Below are 25,874 nucleotides of genomic sequence, written 5' to 3' on the forward strand. Positions count from 1 at the left end.
TTTTATGCTATATTCGAAATTTATTTTTATTTATAAGACGAAAATAAAAAGGACATGGGCATATATGGGATCCCTACTAGATTATCCTTGGCTTGGAATATCTTGACTAAATAATGTCCGAATATATAATAAAATGTGCCATTTTGGACTCGAAGTCTATTGAACTTTCGTTTGACATTAAAAAATGTAATATTCAAATTTAAACTAAATTTGACAAGAGGTTACATCACGATTTTGCAAGAAACTGGGCCGGTTTGAAGAGCAAAACTTTTTGATGATTTTCTTTTTAATATCTCGACTAAATAATTGGTAATTTTATATTACTTAAAACTACTTTATTTTTGATCGTGTTATTCAACAGAAAATACCCTTGGTCCTTAAAACGCAGAAAGTTCCGTTGACATAACTCACCATGTTCTGAGTTCTTCATGTTCACATAATATATAGATGTTAGACTAGGGATACTTTTTCTTGATGTAATACCCATTATATTGCCAATTAGGATCGCATTTTCATCTTGCGTTTTTACTCAACTTCTCCTTCGAGCCTCACTGTATTATTCCCCTGCTCTAAAGAATTTTTCCCGTGTACTCTTGACAGCTCTATCAAGTCTGGTCTGGCGGTCACTGCCTTGACTATTGCAACCTGATCCTATCTGTGGCAACCCACATTTAGTTTGTCCATCTAGTCCTTAGATCATGTTACACTCATCTTCTTCCTCTTCAAACTGGTCAACCTACTCAACTGCCAAGGCTTGTTCGACTTCCTACTCGTGACAAACTGCTAGAATCCACTTGAAAGTCTGTGGAAATAACTGAACATGATCATCATGGAGCCGATCATGATCGTCAGCAATATAATTATGTCTGTCTGACTGTTGGCTTGTCGCGATCTGTCCGATTAGCTGGAGGAGCTGTTGGCGTTAATCGTGAGCTCCAGGCAAATGTGTCCAGTCTGCGCCTTATCGAGCGACGTCTGCGTTGGCCGGACACCAGCCAAAAGTCCATCTCACTCAAATGCAGCGTCTGTCAAGTGTATTTAGTGACCGTTCCGCCAGTGCCTTAGTCATCGTAGACGCAGTCTGGAGTCCCCCGTCTCCCTTCTCCCCTGGCCAAAGTCCTCTTGCCTGTCTGGGGGCTTCGCGTCTTAATGAACCGCAAATCATTTTGTGTCTGCGTTGGTTTTGTATTTTGTATTTTTGCTTTTTTTTTGTTTGCTCTTGGAGCAGCCTAAGCTGGACCAAAACGTGACCAGAACCCGTTCCTTGCCGCCTTTGCATTGTGTGGGATAATAAGTTGAAATTGGTTAGCTTCGGCACGGGGTACATTAATTGAGGGGCCAGCCAGCCATGCAGGCAGGTGAGGTTGAAGTTTCGTTGAGGATAAATTTGGTTTGCCTTTTATGTTTTTGGTTGTGGATTTAATTGAAAGTCGCAGACGCTCGAGCGGAGTCTGTGTGTGTGATAGCAGCGCAAGATTGTTAAAGGAATCACAATTTTTACTGCCTGTTGCAAGTAGAATATAAATGCTGCCAAGCAGATGCAAATCGCTTTCTAGAATGGAGCCAGCTAGCTGTCAACTCCCACGGATGCTGGAAAAACTTGTCGCTTTTTTGCCCACTTCCGCTGCAGCCTACCCACTGTGCCACCTGTCCAGCTGTCTGAGTCGTGTAGCATCTTTTGATGTGCTGCTGATCTTACAGTCCAGGCCAGAGTGTTCCAACCGTCAGACGGGCGACCTATCGAATCGCGTTTGCAGTAATTAAGTTCCGGCTCGTTTCGATACGCAGCGATTCGTTTCGCCTCACACACACACACACACACACACACACACACACACACACTCGAGGAAAGCCTTTCTTTAAACTAGTTCGCAATGCTTTCCTCCTGCCTCCCCCTTTCTCATAGTCTCTGTGTCTTATCCGTGGCCTCCCCGCGGTGGCTTTTTAATTGGCCACATCATTTTGATTAAGTTGTTGCTTGAAAATTAATTAACAAATTATGCCTGCCATCGCATTGGAAATTGAAATTTCTAGTATATGTTGTCCAGCAGCGCTTTAAAAAGTGATTTTCACTTTTCTGCCGCTGCGAGATTGTATTATCATCATAAATACTCGTATGCATGTAGTTTTTTTTTTCATTTCTTCCTCTCATAAGTGAGAGGTGTTGGAATGCTGCACTGTGGTGTGATCTGCATTAAGCGAAGATCAGGCGATCATTGAACCAGGGATCCGCAATGAGTTTATGAGTTAACCCACATATTGTAGCTATGACTACCTTTGCCCATATTAACTTTTTTATTGATTAAAAAATGCATATTTTGTCTTGATGTGAATTCAGTCCCTTAACTTCCTGCGCGGCTCAGCCAAAGCTTAGTCCAGCTACCTACTTAGACTTAGACATGGACCAAACCCTAAACCAATCGCCGCACAAAATTTAATAAATTGTCAAATGATTTAACAGACTGTTAGCTGCACCTAACCTTAAGACAAAGGCACAACTGCGACAACCTTTCACACGAAATGTCGAGTAGAACCAATTCGGGTTTGCAGGCCCCAAGGGGTCGTCGCATTAAGGCGCAGGTGTAATGCCAGCCGGGCGACGTAATTGTAATATGACAAGCCCGCATTAATTTAACCAAGATGAAAAAAAAATATATATATACATAACCAAAGTCGAAACAGAGGCAAAAAACCTGAAGCTGCAGCCGCAATGCAATTACTGCAGCCATTTAATGATCGGCCCGGGGTCCGGCTGCGGCCAGAGCTGGCCGCAAGATTAATGGTTCATTCAAGAATTCGATTTTCAGACAAGCCAGACAACGAGCTGCCAGCAACAAGCGGCCAAAACAACACCACAACAACAACAACAACAACAACAACAACTACAGGTTCATAATAATAATTTTTTGGCAAGTTTTTAGGCGGCTGCAAAATATTAAATCAAAAGGCTACAAAATATGAAAAGCGAACTGCAATTAGTCGAAGCCGAAATACTCTTACTTAATCTTAATCATAGAAAAAATTAAGAAAACAAAAGAAAACACAGAGTCACATCCCAAACATTTTATGCTTAAGTAAAGTCGACCTATAAAGTATGAAAAAAACAGGCTGCCTTGATTCAAGTTTAAAATGATTATTTCAGGTATGACTTTTATGAGACTAATATCAAAAATTGAATATATATATAATCATAGAAAAAATTAAGAAAAAATATAGCACATAAAATGGTATTACTATAAGTCGAACTTCAAAGTAAAAGACTAGTCTGCCTTGATTCAAGTTAAAAATGATTATTTTGGGTATGACTTTTATGAGACTAATATCAAAAATTGAACCAAGCAAAGACTAGCAGATGTATAACTATATTCACGCAGTTTTTAATCCCAAACATTTTATGCTTCACTTAAGTAAAATCGACTTTAAAAGTATGTTAAGACCAGACCTACTTGATTCAAGTATAACATTTTCATTTTAAGTATGAAATTTAACAGACAAACATAAAAAATGGAATCAAGTATTTAATATGAATCTGAAACGAAGTCGAGTTTTAACTCAGATTTGTTCTTATTATAAGATATATTCAATCTTAACTTAAATTAAGTCAAAGCCTTTCTAGAGACAATTTCAGCTGTAATTGAGCCACAAAGTAAAAATTGGCTTTTCTTTAGACCCACCTTTTTGCTCTCTGTGTGCATACCTTGCGATAATTTGAACTATCTTCAGTGAGGGTATATCCACAGCTCGCATGTTACGCTGCGGGGCGTTGCAAGAACAACAACAACAACAACAACAACAACTCGTACAATTGGTGGCAACGTCAGAGCAGCGCCTGGCAGTCTCAGACATGTTGACACCAGCCGAGGCAACGAGCTGGCCGCCATTTGGCTGGGCTTGGCCGGCAGCCGGATAAAATGATATTTTTAACAACTGTTTGCCAGTGTTTGAAAATAATTGTTTAAATGTCATAAAAATAGTTGCAGAGGCAGCGAAACTGAAAGCCCGCTGAAATCCACAAACAAAAGGCGACTAAAAACGCGCCAAATGCACGCGATTTGGCAGCAACTACATTTGTCCTTTACAATAAAATGTAAAAAAAAAACCAAAAACATTATTATGCAGAAGTAATTGCAATTTAATTAAAATAAACAGCTGGCAAACAAGGCTCTTGCAAATGAAAACCTGTTGAAATGTGCATCAATAGCGCGCGTCTATTGTCGCTAGTGAATCGCGCACAAAACGCCCACTGCTGTTCGTTGTGTGTGCATTTGCATTTAATGGAAATCCCCCCTGTCCCACTGATCCCCTTTAAAGTTCGGCACCCCGCTTGGCTTTTTGGCTGCCGCCATTTGCCATTTTGGGGCCATTGTGTGTTGGCCGCGTTTCGAGCGCGTATTATAGGCTTCTGGGCGGAAGGGGGGGCGGGTAGGCCGCCTGCAATCTGAGTACCCCATGCCGTACCCATACCCCAACCCCGATCCGCACCCCTGGCCGTACTCTTAATCGTAATCGTACTCGCACTCGTGCATTCTGTGCATTTGTTTTTTATGAGAATTACTTGCGTTTAGCTTGGTAATTTATGCACTCGACTCCGACTCCGCTGGTTGTATCAAATTTCGATTGCCAAATCATTTGGAGCGAACATTATTAAAACATATTTTTCTTTTTTTTTTTTTTGTCTGCGAGTATCGTAATCAAGGCAGAATTGTGGCCATATCAATGCTAGTGGCCAGCGGTTGGTGCTCAGGTGCTTGCAATTGAGTTTAGCCTAGTTGATGGTCTTGGGCTTGGCCCACTCGCAGCTAAGTTACTGTGGATATATATATTGCGGCCGAGAGCTATAGATATATAGATATCGCTAAGCAGGCACTCAAATGACTTTGTTTGCATCGACTTGGTATATTGAATGCTAATGAGCGTATGCGATCCATCTAAATATACATGTAAATACGTTGCCGGCTGAGTGCGACAAGACTTATATAATAATCAATCAACTCTTGACAACCCGTTAACATTCAGCATATGCTTAACATTAGCATTAACATTGTCATAAGTATGAATATTGGGCTTGCCTTTCTATGCGATTCTCATGAACTTAAACCATAGCAGAAAGTTTTCAATTGTACATTAATGTAGCATGCCCCCTTTTAAAGCTGATTGCAATGAATTTGTTTCACAGTTTAATTAAAAGAAAACATTTGAAAGTCCAGAAAGTTAAGTTGCATAATAAATGATGCACTCGTTGCAGACAACTGATGCTATATTACCAAATGGTGGACAGCAAAGCCCACTAATGAAACGATAAACAATCGAAGAGACTAGGTAAAAGTGCCTCAAGAGATTAATCAGTTAAGCAAATAAGCAGAGTGTAAATCAAAGCGCACTGATAAACTTGCTGCATTTCGAATGCCAACTGCGATATGAGGCGAAAACAGTGGGAAAATATGAGGTTACTGGATTTAAGTAGAGGTGACTACGTTTTATTCATAATTAATTGCCAGACTGTGGATTTTGTGTTGGCTGTGGACACAAGAAATGAATCAATTGACTGGCTGGCTGACTGGCAAGAAATCTGCGCAGTGGGGCATAAAACATGGCCAAATCGCGTTTTGGCTGGCCAAAACAAAAAATAGGAAAAAAAATTAAAATTATGCATTAATTTAACGATCGATAAATTGAGTTAAAAAGCTGCCCGACGACAACCGAATTGCGCAAAAATATTATGACCATCGTCATGTGGCATATATCAAAGGCGGCCTCCTCCTAAGCGTTAAAGCCAACAAACAGCCAACAACAAGGCCTGAGAAATTGTTTCTCCACATGCAAATGCCGTGCGATTTATATTTGAGGAAGCGGCTCGCATGCCAAACCAAAGCCCCACAAAACAGATAAAGCAGATAAACAAGACATCCCAGATAAAATGCTAGATACGGCAAAAGAGATAGACAGACGGTGCAGGAGCGAAAGGGAGAGAGAGATTAACAAGTTGGCCAACCAGGTGAAATGGGTGAGAAAAATGTATGTTCGACTGTGTATGCTAAAAATGCATTTGCTAACCAAGTGAAATTAACTTGTTACTCACTTATTTATTTTTGGCATTTGGAAAGTTGACAATCCCATCGCTATCTATTATCGGGCGTTCGTATAGCTAATCGCAACACTGTCACAGAATAAAACTCATGTGCTTTCACACAGTCAAGACACACCAATGCACTCGGGACATTCCCATCGCACTGCTTGATTGAGGAGCTTTCAAAAGCTCACTAATACTAGCGCACCGCTTAAAGCTCCTCTTCTTGCAATTATCCTCATTAATGCTAAGCCTAGCATAGTTTGCTTAACAAATGCAGCAGGTCAAGCAGTTTTCTCCATTAAATCGGACTGGTATCTGACTCGAAGCTTTTAACAGTTGTTGTTAATCAACAGATTTTCAATGGGTCATTTCTACAATTGTTATTTGGTTGCTCTTCGCTGCGGCTGTCTGTTTAATTAAGTTTAAGTGGGGTTCGGGCCAAGTCAGTCACTGAGTCAGTTGTTAGGCATTTTTCGTTTGATTGGATCGTGAGAGTGTGTGAAGTGCATACGCCTGGGGCGGCACAAATTGGGCAGAGTTATTGATTTCCCCCACCCCCCAAAAAAGTGAAATGCATTTCATAGACACCCAAGCTCAAGCGGCATCTCAGCTGCTAACTCGCTAGATCTCGCACTTTAGTGCTCTCATGAGTCATGCACGTAACGAGAACAGGCTGAGCATTAAATCCATTGCACTGGCCATTCCATTCCCATTGCCATTCCCATACCCATTCCCAATTCCATTCGCTCTGTGGCAGCTTTCTAATGCCGTGGCCGGTGCATTTATGACCCTGTTGGGTTTCTTTTCTGCACTGTGCATCTCATCAAGCGAGTGTTGTGTGTGTAAAACGTGCCTGGCATGCCAAAATTTACCAAAGCGTACAGTCATAACTATATGAGTGCACCACACTTGGAGCCCCATTGACCGGGTTCAGGCACTTGAGCTTGGCTCAAAGCGTAACAAATCTCCCAAGTTGCAATCGTTGGTGAGAGTTTTACAATTGACTTATGGTCACGGCTAGCAAAACCAAGTACCTCTACGCTTTGTTCTACATCTTTCTGAAGACTACCTTGAGCGTGAAGCTGTAAAGGAGCGCTTAGCAAAATTACAGGTTAACAATATTAAGCTTGAGTTTATTATTGGATATATATCTTTTATTTAGAGTCTAAAGAACAAACACGAAGCTATAAGCACCGAACAATTAGCAGACTGTCAAGAACTTTGTAAGCAGACTCTGCATCGACCCCCTTTCAAAGCTTTAACTAGTTGAGAATTTTAAGCATCAAGCAACAAAAAGGCAAGAAAGTAAACATACTATGCATTACTCTGTGACATATTAGTTATAAATGTTTCCCAAATCTGTCTTCGGCTCATCTTTGACTCAAGAATTTCTTACCTCACAATTCACCCAAATTTTCTTAACCCAAAATTACGTCACAGTTTAAACTGATCCAAAGCCCAATCAAACCAAAATAAACAACAACAAAATTGTTAATTAACAAAATGCGAAACCTTCAGCCAGCTTTTGGGCAACAGTTTTGTTTACTTTAACTGGGCCTAAAAAGTGAAAGCCCACCAAAAGCCCATTATTCAAGGGGAGTTGGGGATTAACATTCGTGCTGAGCACGCCGAGTTACATTTTCCAAACAGTTCGAACTTCGAAGTGGCGGGTTTATAAACAACAACAAAGTGCGTCAAATTTCTTTGAATTGTGTATAAACAATACAAACTCTGATAAGTCATTTGTCGGCACCTTTTCTATTCAATCAAACTGAAAATATTTCGTAAACGAGGTTACATATTAATTAGTCGTTCGTGTTCGTGTTAGGCTTGGACCTACGCGATAGCTTTGCGATAGTTTCTAACACAGACACGAAAAATACTATCGTGAGCGGCACTGCTTTTTGGCGATATATATATATAAATGGATTTTAATTTTTTAGAAAGAAGAGAACTCAGAAATGTCTAGTACAAAAAAAAAAGAAGGAAATCATCAATAACCTGCCTGAAATGAAATTTTGGCATAAAGCGAGTGCGCCAAAAATAATGTATACGGCCTTTTTGTTTTGTAGAGAGTAAAGCCCCTAGCCTTATCTGGTGTACTTTTATCTAAAGGTGTCAGCATATTTTATGCCTTTTTGCACTTCCTCCGCCGCTCGAATGGCCCCCGAGGCCCCCAACGAAAGACACCTTTCGCCAGGCTGCCATCCATCTTTCAGGGCAGGCAAATTAATTTCAGTCAAAACTCGTGCTGCCCTGCCCAGTTTTATTCGGCAAGGTGTGTGCATTCATCCGTTGCGGTCGACCAAATGATTAATTTTTAAAAAATATTTATATATGTTGTCTTACATATATTCCTCTTTCCTTACATGATCAAGCTCAGGGCAAAGGTTTTCAGCTTGCGCTGACATGTGGATGCTGCCCTGATGTCATTTGGACTTCTTTCAGTCCTCCGATTATTGCAGCTCAACTTTCTTTTTGTATTGTGTATGGGGGGAGGGAATGCATTTGTGATTCGCTGTTGGCTTTTGTGTTTATCGTTAATTGCATTTCCATGGCAGGCTTTAATTTACTTGTTGGCAAATTGAAATTTGGGCCAATAAAAAGATAAGCCGTATAATTTGTTTTAAATTCACGTGTATGAACAATCGCTTGGCCAAGCTAACTTTTATTAATTATGAGCCAAAACCGGAGTTAATTGAAGTCAATTTGAGGTGGGTGTGTTTGATTTGAATTGTTTTCATACAGGCCCGAAAATCAATTTTTAACGAATTAAATAATAATTGGGCAGAAACTGAAAAGCGTATTAAATCTTTGCCGATAAGCATTAGCTATGAAATAAGGCAGGGTATGAAAATTGCTGAGAATTAATTATGCGAAAATCTGATAATCTCTCTTCCTTTAAAAAAAATGAAGTATACGTTAGGTTAATCGAGTCTCAAATGTTATAGGAGCTTTAATATAAGCATATTTCAAGGAAATTAAAGTTAAGAAGCGGAGCATATATATTTCACCTTTTAATACCAATAATACCTATCGTTCGCACCGCCTTGGCCAGGTGTAAAACAGCTATGAATGTCAAGCAATTGCGGCAGGCAAACATATTTTGCGCTACTTAATAAACAATTTTCAGCTATTTGCGTTTATTAGCGGCCCACAAGCAGCTAAACAACAATTGACGAGGCTGGCAACAGGTACAGGAAAATCAGAGGTAAATTAACTTATGGCGGAGACTGTGTTGCGATTGGTTCATTTGCATAGTGCACGCGAGTATATGCAAAAACAAATTGTGGCCAGCATAAACAACTTGCAGCTGGCAATTAACCGTGTGGTGCGGGTGAATGAGGGGAGGGGAAATGGGTTTATCCATTTGCAATTGGCCTGATCCATAACTACATTGAAAGCACTGCGACTAATTAGCTTGTGGCTTAGTGGACGTTTATTGTTTTCGAGGTTCTATCGATAAAATTGATAAATTGCCCGTTGTCGTGTTAATTAGAGGGCCACACATACCGACCGGCAGGTGGCGCTGTAAGTATTCACGCTGTTTACAACACCGGCAAATCACAAGCTGTTCAACATTTATTATTTAATAGTGTTGGCAATCGTGCAAATGGGTGCATTGATAATGCGATTGTTCGAGTGTTCGATTCGAGGCAAATTGGTATTTGTGCATACTTATAAGTAAATGGATATGTAAGTGAAAGTGAACAGATTCTAAATGGAAATATAGTTAAGCGTGATCAATAGATATTATTATACCCATTTCCAATAGCGATTTCGTGCAAATTTATTTGAGAGACATAAGCCCAGAAGAACACATATGCCTGGTCAATAAGTCGTTCTAGCCATGTCTGTTGCTCCCGGAATTTCAAAATGGCAAGCTGAGTTTATAGAACCTAGCTGAGTCGCTAGACCACAGCTTGTTATTTTCTCACTCTGTTTGATTTTTAGTTCGTTATTATTTAATACAGCATAATCATAGTTACATAAGATTCGACAAATCTATCAACATTGAAGCTTTAGATCGATAAATATCTCAGGGATACCTGCTATCAGTTGACTTCAATCAAATCATAAATCCAAGAAATCAGAGTTCTAATAAAAAAACGGAGTCCTGAGCTTCGTTTTGATAGCTTTTTTTTTTTAATTATCGATTTGTTTACGATGGATCGAAGAAATATAATAGCTAAAGATCATGCAACATTCAAGTTTCCAATCCTAGCTAATATAGTCTCCTGAGAAATCACAATCGATTAATTACCCTGCGGTGGGCCAGCTGTGTAAAAAGGTGTCAGTCCGTCTCTGTGCAGGTGTCACATTCGCATAAATAATATAAATCTTCCGAAATCGACAAAGCAACTGCGGCAATTGCATTCAGTTAGCAATTACAATGTTTCGCATACCTCTGAGTAAAAGATACATTTGATTGATTGCGTTTTTTTGTGTTAATCATGGATACGTGATGCTATCAAAATTGTGGATAATTAACGCCATATTTGTTGTTGTTGGAGTTGACAATTAGACGGCGCACAGACCAAAAATAAATTGCATGCGCGATAAAAATCGCCAGAGTTTTGCTTTCGAATGTGGCCAAAATGGTTTCGCGAGCGACTTTTATGGCATTTTTAATGCAAACGATTTGAATTTGAATCAAAAGGCAACAACATTTTGGCTGTCGTTGCCAGTTGCAAGTTGCAACTAGCGCGTTGCAAGTTGATTTGTCGCCTGCGCGTGTCAATCACAAACTTTGAGATACTTCGCGTTTTTTTTTGTTTTTTTTTTTTGTTGTTGGTGGTGCAGCTACTAATAACACGATTTCCAAACGATAATTAGCCAGAGAGGATAACCACCGCAGTGAGCTGCCACTTAATCTAATGACAGTTCTCGGAGCCAAACACGCCCCACAGCTGCCGTCCACACGGCAGAGTTGTAATTGCTTAAACGACTTCTGGTTTGGACTGAGATACTTGCAGATACTCGCAGATACTCGTGGCTAAAGTTATGTAAAGTGCTTGCTGGTTAGCTGCTCAGCCAATCGCTGACACACTTCCGATATAACCGTAACCGTGTCGCGTATAAGGCGAAAAGCCAGTTGCCAGCCATTTGCTCCACTTGGCCAAAGACAATGATAACCCATTGAGTCGGACTGCATGCGACTTATGGTCAGCCATAAACTCAATTCAATTCAATTGCCGGCAATGAGCAACTTTTTTCGGGCGCATCATCAAATCAAATCGAGTCAAATCAACTCGAGAGGAAAGTTTCTTTTTTGTATTTTATCTATTAAACTTGTTGTGCACAGATCGAATTGTATTCTGTTTATGGACTGCACGAGGTGTCAGACATTTTATGGCCCCACTCACATATTATAGCATATGTCCTATAGGAAACTGTGTGATATTTAGCTGTAGTTCAGTTACAAAACAAATGCTGGCATTGTTCGGCTCAAAAGGGCATTTCACAGAGAAGAAATCAAGCATAAAACTCATATCAAATCAATTGAAACCGAAGGAAGACAGAGAGTACTCTTGAATAAACATATTGATAAAATATTTGTACAAAAACGTATTCAGCAAAAAAAAAAATAAATAAAATTTTAAAAAATAAATCAACCCAACTAGTATTCGCTGCGCAATTAACTACAAAATTAAAACTCTAAAATCGAGATATAGAATTCAGAGATTTTCGGCATAGATATTAATCTAATCTTTGCCCAAAGTACATGTCAAATTGTCGGGTTTCGTAATTGTTTAAAGGTCAACTGTGTGTATTAGACCTTTGGAACTACAATACAATTACGGCGATCACTTTCCACGTAATTAATTTAATTTGATTTCAACTGCAATGAATGTCGCTTCCTGCATTGTATCTGGGCATCTTGGGACAAGGCGCATCGGGAGTTGGGGTCCGACTGTCAGCGAATGTCACTTTAAATACGCCAAAACGGCGCAAAAGATTCAATTGGTGGGGCGCCGCCGCCAGACGCTGGAGGAGCAGATCGCCGGCACAGATAGGCCAAGCGAGGCCGGGCTGGCTGCTTGGTAGCCAAAGATACGATTACTCTTAGTCGTACTCGTAGTACGGACGCCAATCGTATCTCATATCTGAGCTTGTGTATCGCAAAAGCGACTGTCAAATGGCTGAGCTGACAGTTTGCTTTTTGCGCTGGCTACTAAGATGTGGATGTGGATGTGGTTGTGGTTGTGGTTGTGATTGTGGATGTGGTTGTGGATGTGGTTGTGGATGCTATTGCCAAGATGGGAAATTGGGTCAGGCACTGCCTGGCAGTTGCTTCAAGTCGACTCGGAGTCGCCTCAAGTGCCGGAGCCGGACGAGCTGACAGCTCTCTTCAGCTCTGCCCCAAAACAAGCTGGCGGTGTCTTCTGCTTTCTAAGCCAGCCCAAAAGAAAAAGAAAAAAAAAACTGTTTTACTTTTCGCAGCATATTTATGAACATGAACATTCGACTTGATATTTATTTCAGTGCCGCGATTCCCAATTGATTTCAATTTCAATTTTCTGTTTCGGCCCGCTCTCTGACACGTGACATGGGATTTCACTTAACTCTGTTAATGCTCGCATAAAATGTGCCAAATGTTGGACATGACAACGAATTGGACGTACCGAGTAGCTGCGGACTTTGAGCCGACACTCGAAAAGGACAGCAAAACAAACAATTTCAAAACAAACAAAAAAAAATTAATTAAACACCATTGAAAATAGTTAAATAAATAGAAAAACATGAAAAGCATATAAAACACAAATCCGAAGTGTAAATTGATTTCTGGCTTTTTTTTTTGGTAAGATTTCTGCTACTTTTGCTGCGAAAGTTCAAAATCATTTCAAGTGCTTGCGAGAGTTGTTTTTTTTCAGGTTGTTGTCTTTTCGTTTTGCTTGAAGCTTTCTTCTTTGGATATTTCTTTCTCTGTCTTCCTCAAAATGCAGCCTTAAACTTGACCCTAGATCTATCTAATCGAGCCTTAAAAACCCTATTCCTACATTTAGTTTGAAGCAGATGTCGAATGGACTGGAAGAGGATGAAGTATATGGTTCTTACCCTTTATATAGGGCATAATTAAGGCAGCTGATATAGTTTATTGGGATTCAGTCATAAAAAAGCGCAGTTGAAGCGGTTCAACACCTTCTTGGCCATGTTCTAGCATCGCTTGGATGCCCACCCAGCTCAATATAATGTCAATGGGAACTGGCGTATTCATATTGCATTGTCGTAAAACAAATTGCTTGACACTTGATTATGGCCTGATGAAAAGCAAATCAAACGTTTTACGAGCTGGTTCAATAATACGCTCCGCCGTCACTTGGCTCCCCACACAATGGCCAATTAACGGTGCTTAGTCAACGCCTCGCCCACATTGTGCCACATTTTGGGGCAGCTGTGACGGGCCAAAAGTGTTATAAGTTTGGTTGGCAGATAAAAGAGGCGCCTCGCCTTATAAAGATGAGCGGAAATGGGCGATGGTCATAATAAAGTCTTTTCGACAGTTACAAAATGAACTCTCGTGGCCTTTCTTCTTATTCTTTTCATACGACTATTTCCATTTCTATGGCCAAGTCGCCGGTGCAATCAAGTGGTCGTTAAGGCCAACTCGAAGACAAATGTTCAATCGCCACGCATCTAATGCGCCTCCACAAACACACACGCACACTCATTTGTATCTGTGTATCTTTCAGTACGCACTCACCTGCATATAACGCGCCAGAGCCGCGTTCCGCTGCGCATGGGATCTCAGCTGCGGCTGAGGGGAGCCCAACGGACTGACAATCGTCGATGTGGAGCCCCCGATGCCGGTGTCATAGCCCTGAGCATTGGCGCCATCAACATCTATGTGGAAGAGTGTAAAGAGAGCGGGGAGAATATTTAGATAAATTATAAGTTAATCGAGGCAGCAACAACAAAAGAAAGCCATCAACATTTTTATACCACAAGGTGTGCAAAAAGTTGCAAGAGGAGCGAGTTTACACTGGATCTAAGAAATATATTGAAAATTAAACAGCATAATACACGATAAAGGTTAAATTATATTATTTAGACAATAATTTACTTATATATATAATTTAGCTTCTTTGGTTCACGAACATCAATTGACATTCGTAGGAAAAAGCAAGAATTTGTTTGACACACTGAATATTTAATACTCTTGTAGATATTTGCCTTACGATTTTGCGGTTATTTGAGAATAGTAAAGTGAAGAAGAATAGTGGAAATAATCATTCGACTATTCGTTCCTATGACAGCTATGTCCTATATTTGAAACCTTGGCTGATGTAACTAGGGATTCATCACAAATTGGATGGTTCAAATCGATTTCCATGTTGAAATGTTAGACTATTTTTACTATTCTTTGGCATTAAAATAGAATATTCTATAATATATTTTCATCAAAATCGACTGAAATGGCAAATGGCATCTGTTGTCAGTCTAAATTAAAAATGTAGATACAAATGATGAGGGAATAGTTAACATATCCCACACATACAAGGGTATTAAATCTTCGGCGTGTCGAAGTTCTAGTTGTAGTTGTCTTTTTTGTTTTTGGTAAATCTTGGCGAAATATAAACCGAATTTGGATTACAATAGCATTTCATACTCGTGTGGATCAAGCTCATGATTTTGCATCAGAATTTTTGTTTTGAGCTCAAATTTTAATATTAATGTAGAAATTCTTCGGCAAAAAATATTTCAATTTGATATACATATATATTGCATTTTGTACTCGTGCGAATGAAGACTGTCGATTAATAATACTAGTATTTATTGTGTTTAAATAAATCACATGGAGATTATATAAATAAAGCAGCTGCCTTATATAGACCCGACAGCATGCAAATGGAAGGAAGCAAAGGTTTCTGCTGATTGATCGATCGCGCGCTGTATGCAAAGTGTAATACCTATATATATATATTATTATGTATGCCTTTATACCAGAAGTACATTTACATTTGTTATTCTAAGCCGCGCAACGTTTGTTGTTCAATTTATATGCCAATTGTGCGAGTGTGTGTTTGCTGTTTGGCATGCAAAGTACGTTTGCAACGTACTCGTCGGTTAACTTCATAAAGTATCGGACTGAACAGAGGTACCGCTGCCCCATTGCCCATGAAAATTGAAAGTTATGCCCGTTTTTAGTTAATGCTGACATGATTTTCTATGGCCCCACTGTGCACGCCCAACTAGCCGCTGAATTTATTGCCCGGCTGCCCATCGTACACAGTTCACAGTCGTCCCGTGTGAATTTATGATCTGGTAAGTGGTTTCTGTCTTCGATTTATTTATGGTAATGGGTTGCTATATCGTACAACTTGTGCTTGGCTTGACCGATGCCCGATGCCCGATGCCCGATCGCCAGTGCCCCGGGCCCAGAGCTTATTAGCATAGCTAATTAAGTGCTACAGTTCGAACGGGTTGTAGGGCAGTGAGTAAGCAATTAGTGAGTGAGTACTTGGCCATTGTCTCAAGTATCGATATATGGCAAGTACACAAGTGAGCGAGTGCAGATGTTTAAAAATAGAATAAATTTGGCCAAATGTATCGAAATATAGTTAACGAACTGTGTTTCCATGTGAAAGGCATTCACTAACAAAACAATTAAAAAACAAATTTAAAAAATATTGTGTGAGTACTTGGCAATTGTGAGAACAAGTACAAAAATAAGCTAGCTGAGCAAAATATATCGAATAACTTTATAAGAACTGTCAGGTGGCAAAACTTTGCTAGATAGTAAACCTATTTGGTAGGGCGCTGATTAAGAAATTAGTGAAAGAGTACTTGGCAATTGTCTGAAGTATCGATATAATTTTGTGAAATGAGCGAATGAAGATATCTACAATTAGCATAAATATAATTTAAGCTTAATATATCGAACAACTTTTAACGAACTTAGATAAACATGAACTAACAAAACATTTGTAATTCAAGACTAGGAACATTTTACTTGAATTCTCATCCTCGGCATAGTCTGCAGATAGTTTGTAATTATGTCTTGCAAGCTATAAAAATGATATTACTTAAAAGCTACAAAAGGTATGCTTAACAAAAGTTTGTCAAGAATCCGTAATTTGCTGTTGTTTTCAAATAAATGTTTTCCCTCTTTAAAGTATTTTGTGAACAAATTGAGGGGAAATCATAAAAAATAAATAAAACATAAACATATACTCTTAAATGGTGCATTCCGAGATAAGAGTGCAACAAAAAAAACACTCGACACAACACCTTGCACTCAGCTTTCGAGGGCTGGCTGCTGCCAACACATATTTGTATGCCATATATGGCATATCCCGTAGATAGGAGAGAGACACCGTATGCTACTCACCTTTCAGCGAGCTGTTCATGCACATGGGGCACTGATCGTTGCGGAACATACAGGAATAGCAGCGTTCGTGTCCGCAGGTGTCGATCAGTTTCCGTCGCTTGCCCTTATCGAAGGAGATGCGGCACGAGGGGCAGACCGAGCCGCTGGCATCGTGTTCCAAGAGCCGTCGAATCGATTGAAGATCTGTAAAATGAAGTAGAAGAAAATGGAATGAGTATGAGTATGTGCTAAACATGCGGCTTACATATACATTTTGTATTTACAGTTTGCCATAAAAAAGTGTTTATCATTAAGCGGCATTTAACATAAGGTATTAAAGTCTAAGCTTAAACGTTTACTAAAATGAAGGGCTGAGCTTTTTTATGGATTGGCGAGGCATAGGAAGCTGACAGGACTCAAAAGTCAAAGATAAATTTAAATTTAATTTATGATCAAAATATTCTCATTAATTTTCAATTTATAGAAATTTTCAGATTTAAGATTGAAGTTGTGACAGCCGAACTTTGGTGAATATCAACAGGAACATTTTCTAAGTTTTTGAATAGAAATATTAAATTTAAAAAGCTATCTAAGTACATTTAACTAAAAATTAAATATTATAATCAGTTATAATTGAAATTTTCTAATAAGTATTATTAAATTATTTTATGATAAAAATTATGCATGGAAAGCAAACAAAATGAAAGGAATATATATATATATATAGGAATATATATATTACAGATCTAACCTAATCTAGTCTCTAATATGTAAATTCTCTTTCATTTTCTTTTTATCATTCTAGAATTCATTCGAGTTTTTGTCCAACAAATCGTCACAAATTCTATGCACAAATATTGTCATTCAGTTTGATTTGCCTGTTGGCCTTTTTTTTTTTTTGAATTTTTGAATTTGTTTGCCTCATGTCAAAGCAATTTCCACGCTTAACAGTCACAATTACGGCTTGCAACGCGCTGCACTTGTTTATTTATTTATATTTATTTTTTTCTGTGTGTTTTTTTTTTGCAACCGTTTGCATAAATTGTGACTGTCAATTAAATGTCGTTTGTGGTTCCCCCGGACTGTAACTGCCAATCTTGAGTTGCAAGTCGTCTCTTGATATCTCGTATTTATCTTTTGCATCGGTAGCTGCAGCTGCTCCCCTGCCCCTGTTCCTGCCCCTGACCGAGCCACAAGCCACTGAGCATCGCTGCCTGCCACAAGAGGCAATCGGAGGAATTCTTCTGTTGGCTGCACATTAATTGATTTAATTTGATCGCTTGGTTTATTATTTCTATTAGCACTTTGTCTTTCTGTGTCAACATTATGTAAAAATGTGTGCAACAATCAGCCGCAGAATTCGTTGACGCAGTTTTCGTTGCAATGTTTACAATTTGGTAGCAAAGTGCTGAGAATAGCAGTTATAATGACAAGAGAACTTGTTTCGCAAATCGAAACTCGAACCGAAATAGTTGTTTAAAATTGATAAAGAAATAGTAGTTATTTGTTTTTCACGTTAAAAAGGAAAGCACGCCAAATCCAACATTAGTTACTTTTCTATTAAAAAAAGCAGCTAAAAGAGTTTGGCTGAGCTTCCTTTGAGCAGCAGGAAAGCCAACTTGTTGAGCAAGAATACATGATTAGCATGTTGCACATCGAAAAGGATTTCATATGAGTTTTTTTTATGCTCCGCTCTTGACAGTGCCATAAAATATGGAAATTGCACGAGGCCTTTGTAACTCTGAAGCATTCAACGTCCTATTTGAAGCCCAGCCAAGAGTGCCAGGCTGCAATTCCTGTTTGTGTAGTGAGTGAGTGAGTGAGTGAGTGGGAACTGCAAAGTCGACGCCAACAAGAACCACGTCCGGTCGTCGTAAAGTGGATTACAAGCGCAGCGGCTCGATCTGCGTCGTCTGGGCTTCCATTCATGCCCACTTGACAAACACTCAATACACAAAGTCTGCCAGCTATTTTCCTTGCCTTTGCTTGGCTTTATTTATTGCAAATCAAAAGCCAAAGTATTTTTCATGATTTTTTCTACGGGCTATACCCTATCTAAAATATAAATATACTCTTGCAACTATTTATTCTTCCTGTTTGCGACTGCCTGTCAAAAGGAGATATACTCGAGAAATTTAAATCAAGCCTGAAAGCTTTTGCTGCTGTTCATATGCCATATTGTACAGCTAATAGGGTATTTGATAGTCGACTAGACTCGTATATCCGTTCCCGCTCGTTTCTCGTTTTTCTTTTACATAGTTTCGCCAGGTTCTCTGCGCAGTCGCCGCGTGGGCCGCCGCCAGCTGCCAGCGACAGCCACGACGCACAGTCTGGGGGCCCCCGGAGGAACAGACCACGTTGTTGTGTGCTGTCTGTTGCTGCCGCCTTATCGTGTGGCACAAACTTTGAACTCTACACAGCTTGAACTTTCGACCGGTGTCATGGGAATTCGTAAGCGTAGCCAGCAGAAGTGGACAAGGTGCCGCAGCTGTGGCCATGCAAATTTTCAGCAACCCTCGACTGCAGTCGAGCCCTTGCCCCTTGTGGCACATGGCTCAAATTATGAGCAGTTGCTGTGGCAACAAGTGCGCCCTGTCTTTGACATTTCCTCGTGACTTCACACCCGCTCGCGTACAAACAATTTACAAAATGTCATCCAAACAATTGGCGTGTCGCTTGTCAAGCGCAAGCGCGGCAGATGCCACCGACAAATGTTCGTGCAGCAAACAGTTGGGGTTGCAACTTGCAACTGGGCTACCTTTGTCTAGCAGTTGGCCACCAATTGACGCAAATACCCACAACAATGAGTGTCGACAAAGGCATGCCAAATAAGGGCCATGCATACAACAGCCAGTGGAGGGCCCTGTTGAGCAGACTTCCATACAAAATAACTTTGGATAAGAGCAAAAACAATTAAAATAGTTTAATAAAACAGGCTGGAAGACTTGCAACAGTTATATAGAAGTATGTTTTTACTCTAATAACCACACATCAATTTGTGTTTAATACAAGTCTTATGTTCAAAGAAATTTTATGGGACTTAAGCTGCCTTAAATATGCCAGAATATTTGCATTTCGAGCTGAAAGACTTCGCCAGGTCTAAGATTGTCTGAGCTTGTCTGAGATTGTGTGTAAGTTAATTTATTAAGTTAATTACTAGTATTGAATTTTTTCACTTGGTAGACTTCCTGTTGAAGATCCGCTCTCCACACTTTTCTGTCCCTAAAGTTGGTTTCTTTGCAGCTCTCGCCCACTCGAGAATGCGTTGCTTGAACTACTTACAAATTCCTTCTTATATTGTAAGCAATTCCTAGACATAATTCTAGTTTCATGGATTTTAAGCAGATTAATTTTCTGCTCTATGCGTAGTGTCTTCTACTTGTGAGTCAATGTACTCAGTGCTCTTCGCTCAGACTCAAACAATGCGCTGGGAAATGCATCTAAATTGCAAAATTATGCAGCTATTGCGGCGCAAAAGTGGGGGAGCCCCCCTCGAACCCTACTCCGGCTGCGCGCTACGCATGCGCCGCACACATATATTTTGTTTTTTGTTTTTTTATTAGATTTATGCGAATCGCTGGGATACTTGGGCCTTGCGGTTTGCGCCAAATTGATTTGAATTTTCCGCTGTATTTATTTTATTTTATTTGATTTTTCTGCTTTATTTTGGTTCAATGAATGAATTGAGTTGGGCTGCCGGTTTGCCCCCACAGTGAGTGGTGCAGTGTGGTGCAGAGTGGTGCAGACATCATGTAGTTCATGTGGGCGTTTTATTTCAGCTAAATTGGCAAACCGCGGCCTGCTCTGGATCGCATGTGGGCGTTAAGTGTGTGTGTGTGTGTGTGTGTTGTGTGTGTGCCTGTTGGCACCGGCACTTGTTTTCCTTTATGTAATTTCTTTGCAAATTACTTTGAATACACAAGTTTTTCTTGCCGCGGCCGCATTGGGGCCTAATTCAATTTGCGGTTTGTCTTCGCGGCTTTAAATTGAGAATTTAACTATCCAGCACTTTGTACACACAATTCCCAGGGAATGCAGCGGAATGTCTTCTAATAGGGATAGTTGCAAATTGTAATCGTTGGTATTTCTCAGAAATTACAAGGCTGGAATGCGCGAAAAAAGGGAAAAACTTCGAAGTCGGAGACATGAACAAGAGCGAAAGAGCGAAAGAGCTTGTTAAATATATTTACTAAAGTAGTTTTTATTTCTAATCATAACTCAGCCAACACCTTTAAGCTACATATGATATCATAACAGCAAAGCTCAAGACAGCTTATTAGCATTAAAAGTCGCAGCTTTTATTTTCTGAGGTAGTTTTTTAATAAGCCCTTAGACTGACTGGCTGAAGACTGTTTACCATGTTGCTTACAAAGAAACCTGCCCATCTTAATATTTTTTTGTTGAATACTTAGCAAAACTTGTTTTAAGTTCACTGAAAAAATCGTAAAATATAGCTGAATAAAACAAATCAAAGAGAGCCTAAAGTTCTGTAGAAGTTGGTAGTCCATGAGAACTGAAGTTTTGCAAATGCTTTAAGTTAAGTTGGTCAAAAAGTGTCACTTGGAAATTCGATGTGTCAGGTCAGGGTTGCCAATTTGAACAGCGTTGCCAGACAGCTCAGGGTTATTTGCAGGAACGCCGTCATAAGCCGAGAGTTAAACTACGCTCCAGCACATCCCCTGGATGGAGTTTCACAAATATGCGTATTCATTACAATTGATTGACAGACTAGACACAAACCTCGACCGTAACAATTCAGGCCTGAAGTGCGCACCCAACGGACCATGGTCCATTTACCATTTACCATTTACCATTTACCATGTTTCATGTGCTAACCAGAGGCCAGCTATTTGCAGCCTCAATTAAATTTAAGCGCGAACAGAAAAGAATCGGATATGGACCAGTGCACGACTATAACATATCCTATATATACAAAGAATCGCAACTTATGTATAATCCTTAAAGATGATTTTGTGCATTATAATAATTGTTAAGCATGTGGCTGAAAAATACACAAAGTTAATAACTGTGCCCAACGATTCTTTAGTCAGCCACGCCCTTTCAAGTTTTACAGGGTATACGAGCGCAAAAAACGAAATGAATCTGGCAATGACATGAAACATTTTCCAGTACAACGATTTTTCTTTGTTTGACTGAGATTTAACAAAATTACTTTTGATCTTTGGTCAGGTTTCAGTTTTAATTGGTTTTGTGGATTTTTTTTTGTTGTCGATTTTGTTTATTTGAAAGCAAAGTGTAAAAATAGCTGCATTGTTTTGTTAAAACATTTTCAAGTTCAGTGCGTGGGCAGCAAAAAGAAAAAAAATCTGTTTTACATTCAAGTTTTCTCTCCTCTCCCCCTCTCTCTCTCTCTCTCTCACACACACACACTCTCTCTCTCTCTAAGTCCCTCTCTTTTGTGGTCCAACTCTTTTTAGTCACTGACTTCGCCTGATGTTGGGGCTTTGCGTGGGTCATGGTTGGCTTTATTGTGTTTGTATATATTGGCGTGTCTATTACGTGTGTGTGTGTGTGTGTGTGTGTGTGCGTGTGTGTGTGTGTGTGTGGATTATGTTTGTCATCGACATGGTCGCCTGCATGAGTCAGCATCCCAGCGCGTCGGAAGTGGGACGACCATGCCAAGTCTGTAATTACATACACCACAAACACACACACCTTCACACACTCACACACACACACACACACACCTTCACACACTCACACACACATATGATGGATGCATTCGATTTGCATATTTCAGCAGAATTTTTTGCATGGCTGAAATCGACAGTTAAAATTAAAAATTCGTTTTGCTTGGGATACTCCAAGGGAAAAACTCTTACAGCATGTATTATGGAGGAAATCGGAGATTATCTGAAAAGATGTTTTAACAAAAATCTAATTAAAATGCAACTGCACAATACTTTGTTTACAGTGTAACAATAGCTAAACGCAGCTCAACGAATTTTCAATAATAATACAAAAATAAATATATTACAAAAAATGATCTTTTAACAATTATTTTTTGGCATTCATTGTAATTCACTCAACCGTAGTCAGAGAGCAGCAAGAGCCTGAATACGAACATAAATCATTTTGGCAGAATGAAGTTTAAGAAAGTGGAAAGGTAGAAAGTGCGAACTGTGGTTAAGAAAAACAATGAAATGTGCAGAAAAAAATACTAAACAAAAGGCACAGAGCTAAACGGAAGGCAGGTGAGAGACATTTTAAAAATCAAATTAAGCGCGAAATTGGCAAGTTTTTGAATGCAGCTGAGAAACAGAAAATGGTTTTAAAAAAAAAATAACAAAGTGTCATAAACCCTTAAGAGTTCGGCGTTTAAATGAGTTGCAAACAAATCGCAGCTCATAAATAATCCAAATGTTCGCTCGATTGGCAAATTTCGTGAGATTTTGTCTTTTGATGCGCTCGCAGTTCGTGAAAACGTGAACGAGAAGAGTTACCTAAGCGTAGCCCCCGGGTCCATGGAGGTAAAATCAAAACAAAAAAGCGACTGCAACTGAAAAAACAAGGCGTAGCCAGGCGTCGATATCAACAGTTGGCTGTGGCTCAAGCCCTATTCAAGGGAAGTCCATTAAAGCTCATAACTCTTGCAGCATTTGGCATGCTTTGTGCCAAGTGTCACAAACGGCCAACAACTCGTTAACCAGATAAAAAACGCTGAAGAATGTCGCAGCATGTTGTCGCAAATAATCAGTCAGCGAAATCGACGGTGTAAATCAACGGTTCCGGTTCAGTCGGTAGCTGACATTGGCACATGAAATGTACCTGATTCTGGAATGTGTTCGGCTTGATGAAGTCTCGTTTCGCTAGAACTAACAGATATATTCCTCGAATAGCATGTGTTAAACAAGAGTTCAGTATTAGGCAGAACGTCTCTTTCTAAATGATTCTTGATAATCGACAATAATTGTTGCAAATTAAAGGTTAAACACTTTGAGAATTATAGGCCCATACAATGTAGTAAACAATTGTAGGAAACATAATAGACATATGTATTCTTTTGAATGCATAGCTTGAAATAGAGACTGCCAGATAAATATTCCCCTATTTCCTTTTGAGACATAATATCCTAAGACTTAACCCAGCAGCGCCCACATGAGCGCATCTTTTACTGCTACCCTCATCAAAAGCTGAGAGCTCTTTTGCTGCCAAAAAAAAAGAAACACAAAACATGCAAATCAAATTAAACCATGGCAGTAAAAAGAAACTAAAGTATCAAATAACGCAGTTCTTTTATCTGTTAGCATTGACCCAGTTCCCGGAAAGGTAAAACGACAAACTGAACAGTCGATAAAATTGTTGACACATATTTCTATGTACGCATCTTCGGGCAAATATGAAATGACTTTATTAGCGGCACACTCAATTTGTGCGTGTGCGAGTGTGTAAAAAAATAAATTAATATTTATCGCCTTTTAAGCTGCACATTTAAATGTGTGTCAAAGCGAGCTGGCCGGAAATTTGCAAAAAAAAAAAATTAAATAAAATAAAAGCAAAGCCAAAAACACGCAACTGAACTCGAAATGCGAATATGCATAAATCAAATGGTACTTCCGCTGCGCGTAGGCTTTATGAATGAAATACAAGAAATACGCTTAGCCAAATGAAAAGTGACAATTTTATTGGAAGACAGAAGGAGAGAGAGAGAGGGAAGCACTTCAGCCAAAACTTCAAGCTCCAATGCCAACGCGAACGTACTTGTTAACTATTTAGATACCCTGTACATACATAAATGCTCAAGAGCAACATGTGCTAAGTTCTTCGACTTATCTTAATAAGAGTCTTTAAGAACTTGACCAGGACATAAGCCCAAGCTCAAGCTCCGATGTCAAGAGAGTTGAAGGGCGTTTTAGTAAACTATTTTGATACCCTGCAAATAAAAATCTATAGGCAGCAACATTTGCTAAGTTCATACAAAGACAATACAAACACTTTATTGCCTTTAGTTTATATATCTTTCTCTGAGAATTTATTCTAACCAGGACAAACTCAAGCTCCAATGGGCATTTGGATATCCTGTATATATTGAAATCCTCAACAGTCACATTTGCTATGCTCACATATCTTAGTCAGAGTCTTTTAGAACTTGACCAGGACATAAGCCTAAAACAAACGCGAACTTTAAATATAAAAAGCCTTCTGTTCTTTACTGGGTTCTTCTGATGGAATCTTCCTGTGATGCAATCCTTCATTAGAAACAAACAACAAAAAGTCTTTCAGAACTTGACCAGAAGTAAGTAAGAAGTAAGTTCATTTATCGAAAACTTAATTAATTTAAGCAATTTGCTGCAGACATTTTAGATTCAAGGATTTAGTAACTGATTCAAGTTTTGGTTCACAGTTCAAACTTCAATTAAAAAATCAGCTTGGTTTCGCTTTGCATGCTTCCTTTTGCAATTTACAGGGTATCTCTAAGTCTCTCGTTTGCAGCATTCCTAATTTTCTTTTACTAGTTTCGGGATAAACCCACGCACAGACAACGCAGACAACGCGGCCACTCACAGTTGTCATTCATTAAATACGCCCCAGCTAGAGCGCACTCAGCTGATTCATTCACTCATTCATTCAGTCAGTCACTCAGTCATTCAGTTCACGTTTCACATAGCATTTATGCGACATTTTTGACAAACAATCTTCAAACGACGCGGACACCGGACCACGACTGCATCTCTGTGGGTCTGTGGACTGTGGACCACGCGTTGGGCTGACCATAATTGGCATTGGTCATCGATCAGTTTAGTTTCCAGTTAGCTAATGCGGGTCGGATGCAGTGTAGCCAATCTAGCTAGTAACTAGCTAGGTTTAGCTACTTTTAGCGGCCTTAAGTCATAAACAGCTGAAACTTGCAGCTGCTATTAAATTTTTGTTTAGCTCTTTCAAAAAATAGTCGGATAGAACTTATTATAACAAATGGCCTAGTCTACTATTCTAGCTTTTTTCACAAAAATATTTAACTACTTTTCAGCTGGAAACACAGGTTTAGTGGCCAATGCATCTCTTTGAATTTGTCGTTTATTTATGGAGATTTGAGCTTTGGTCTGGCAATTTGTTTAGCTTTAATCGCCTGCTACAAAGCAGGTGAAATGCAGTTTGAGCAGGTGTCAAAAATCGAATAAGCTGTTGATGGGTTAAACAAATGGGTCGATTGTGAATATTGTGACGAGTTAATATGTACGAAAAGTATCTTTTAAACCAGATAATTTGTTTGACACTAAATACAACTAAAAGTGGAATTTTCCCTCGCTCAACATATTCTCACGCTTATTTCGACACCTGGAAAACTTTGAAAAGTAATTAGGATATGTTCATAAATCTCTTTGTAAACTCAGAATTTGCAAGGCAAATTTTTTTTAGCTGCTTAACAAAAACCAAACTCCAAAAGATTCTTCACAATTTGTTGTTTCGTTATTTTTGTGGGCGAATTAGCATTTTTTTTTCTACATTTTCTTTGTACCCTTCCCGATGTTG

The 25,874-nt window shown here is 39.3% G+C and overlaps 1 protein-coding gene across 9 annotated transcripts in view; it reads right to left on the bottom strand.

Annotated features, from left to right (window-relative positions):
* rols (rolling pebbles) overlaps positions 1-25,874 on the bottom strand; it is a 66,016-nt gene that overhangs the window by 6,509 nt on the left and 33,633 nt on the right. For all 9 annotated transcript variants that reach the window (XM_070208627.1, XM_032434071.2, XM_032434069.2 and 6 more), the window contains 2 exons: positions 16,404-16,586; positions 13,776-13,915 (listed from right to left, as the gene is read on the bottom strand). In XM_070208627.1, the coding sequence (XP_070064728.1) occupies positions 13,776-13,915; positions 16,404-16,586 (323 nt within the window). The remainder of the gene's footprint in view (positions 1-13,775; positions 13,916-16,403; positions 16,587-25,874) is intronic.

Source organism: Drosophila virilis, chromosome 3 (genome assembly GCF_030788295.1).
Source record: "Drosophila virilis strain 15010-1051.87 chromosome 3, Dvir_AGI_RSII-ME, whole genome shotgun sequence".
Classification (NCBI taxonomy): Eukaryota; Metazoa; Arthropoda; class Insecta; order Diptera; family Drosophilidae; genus Drosophila; species Drosophila virilis.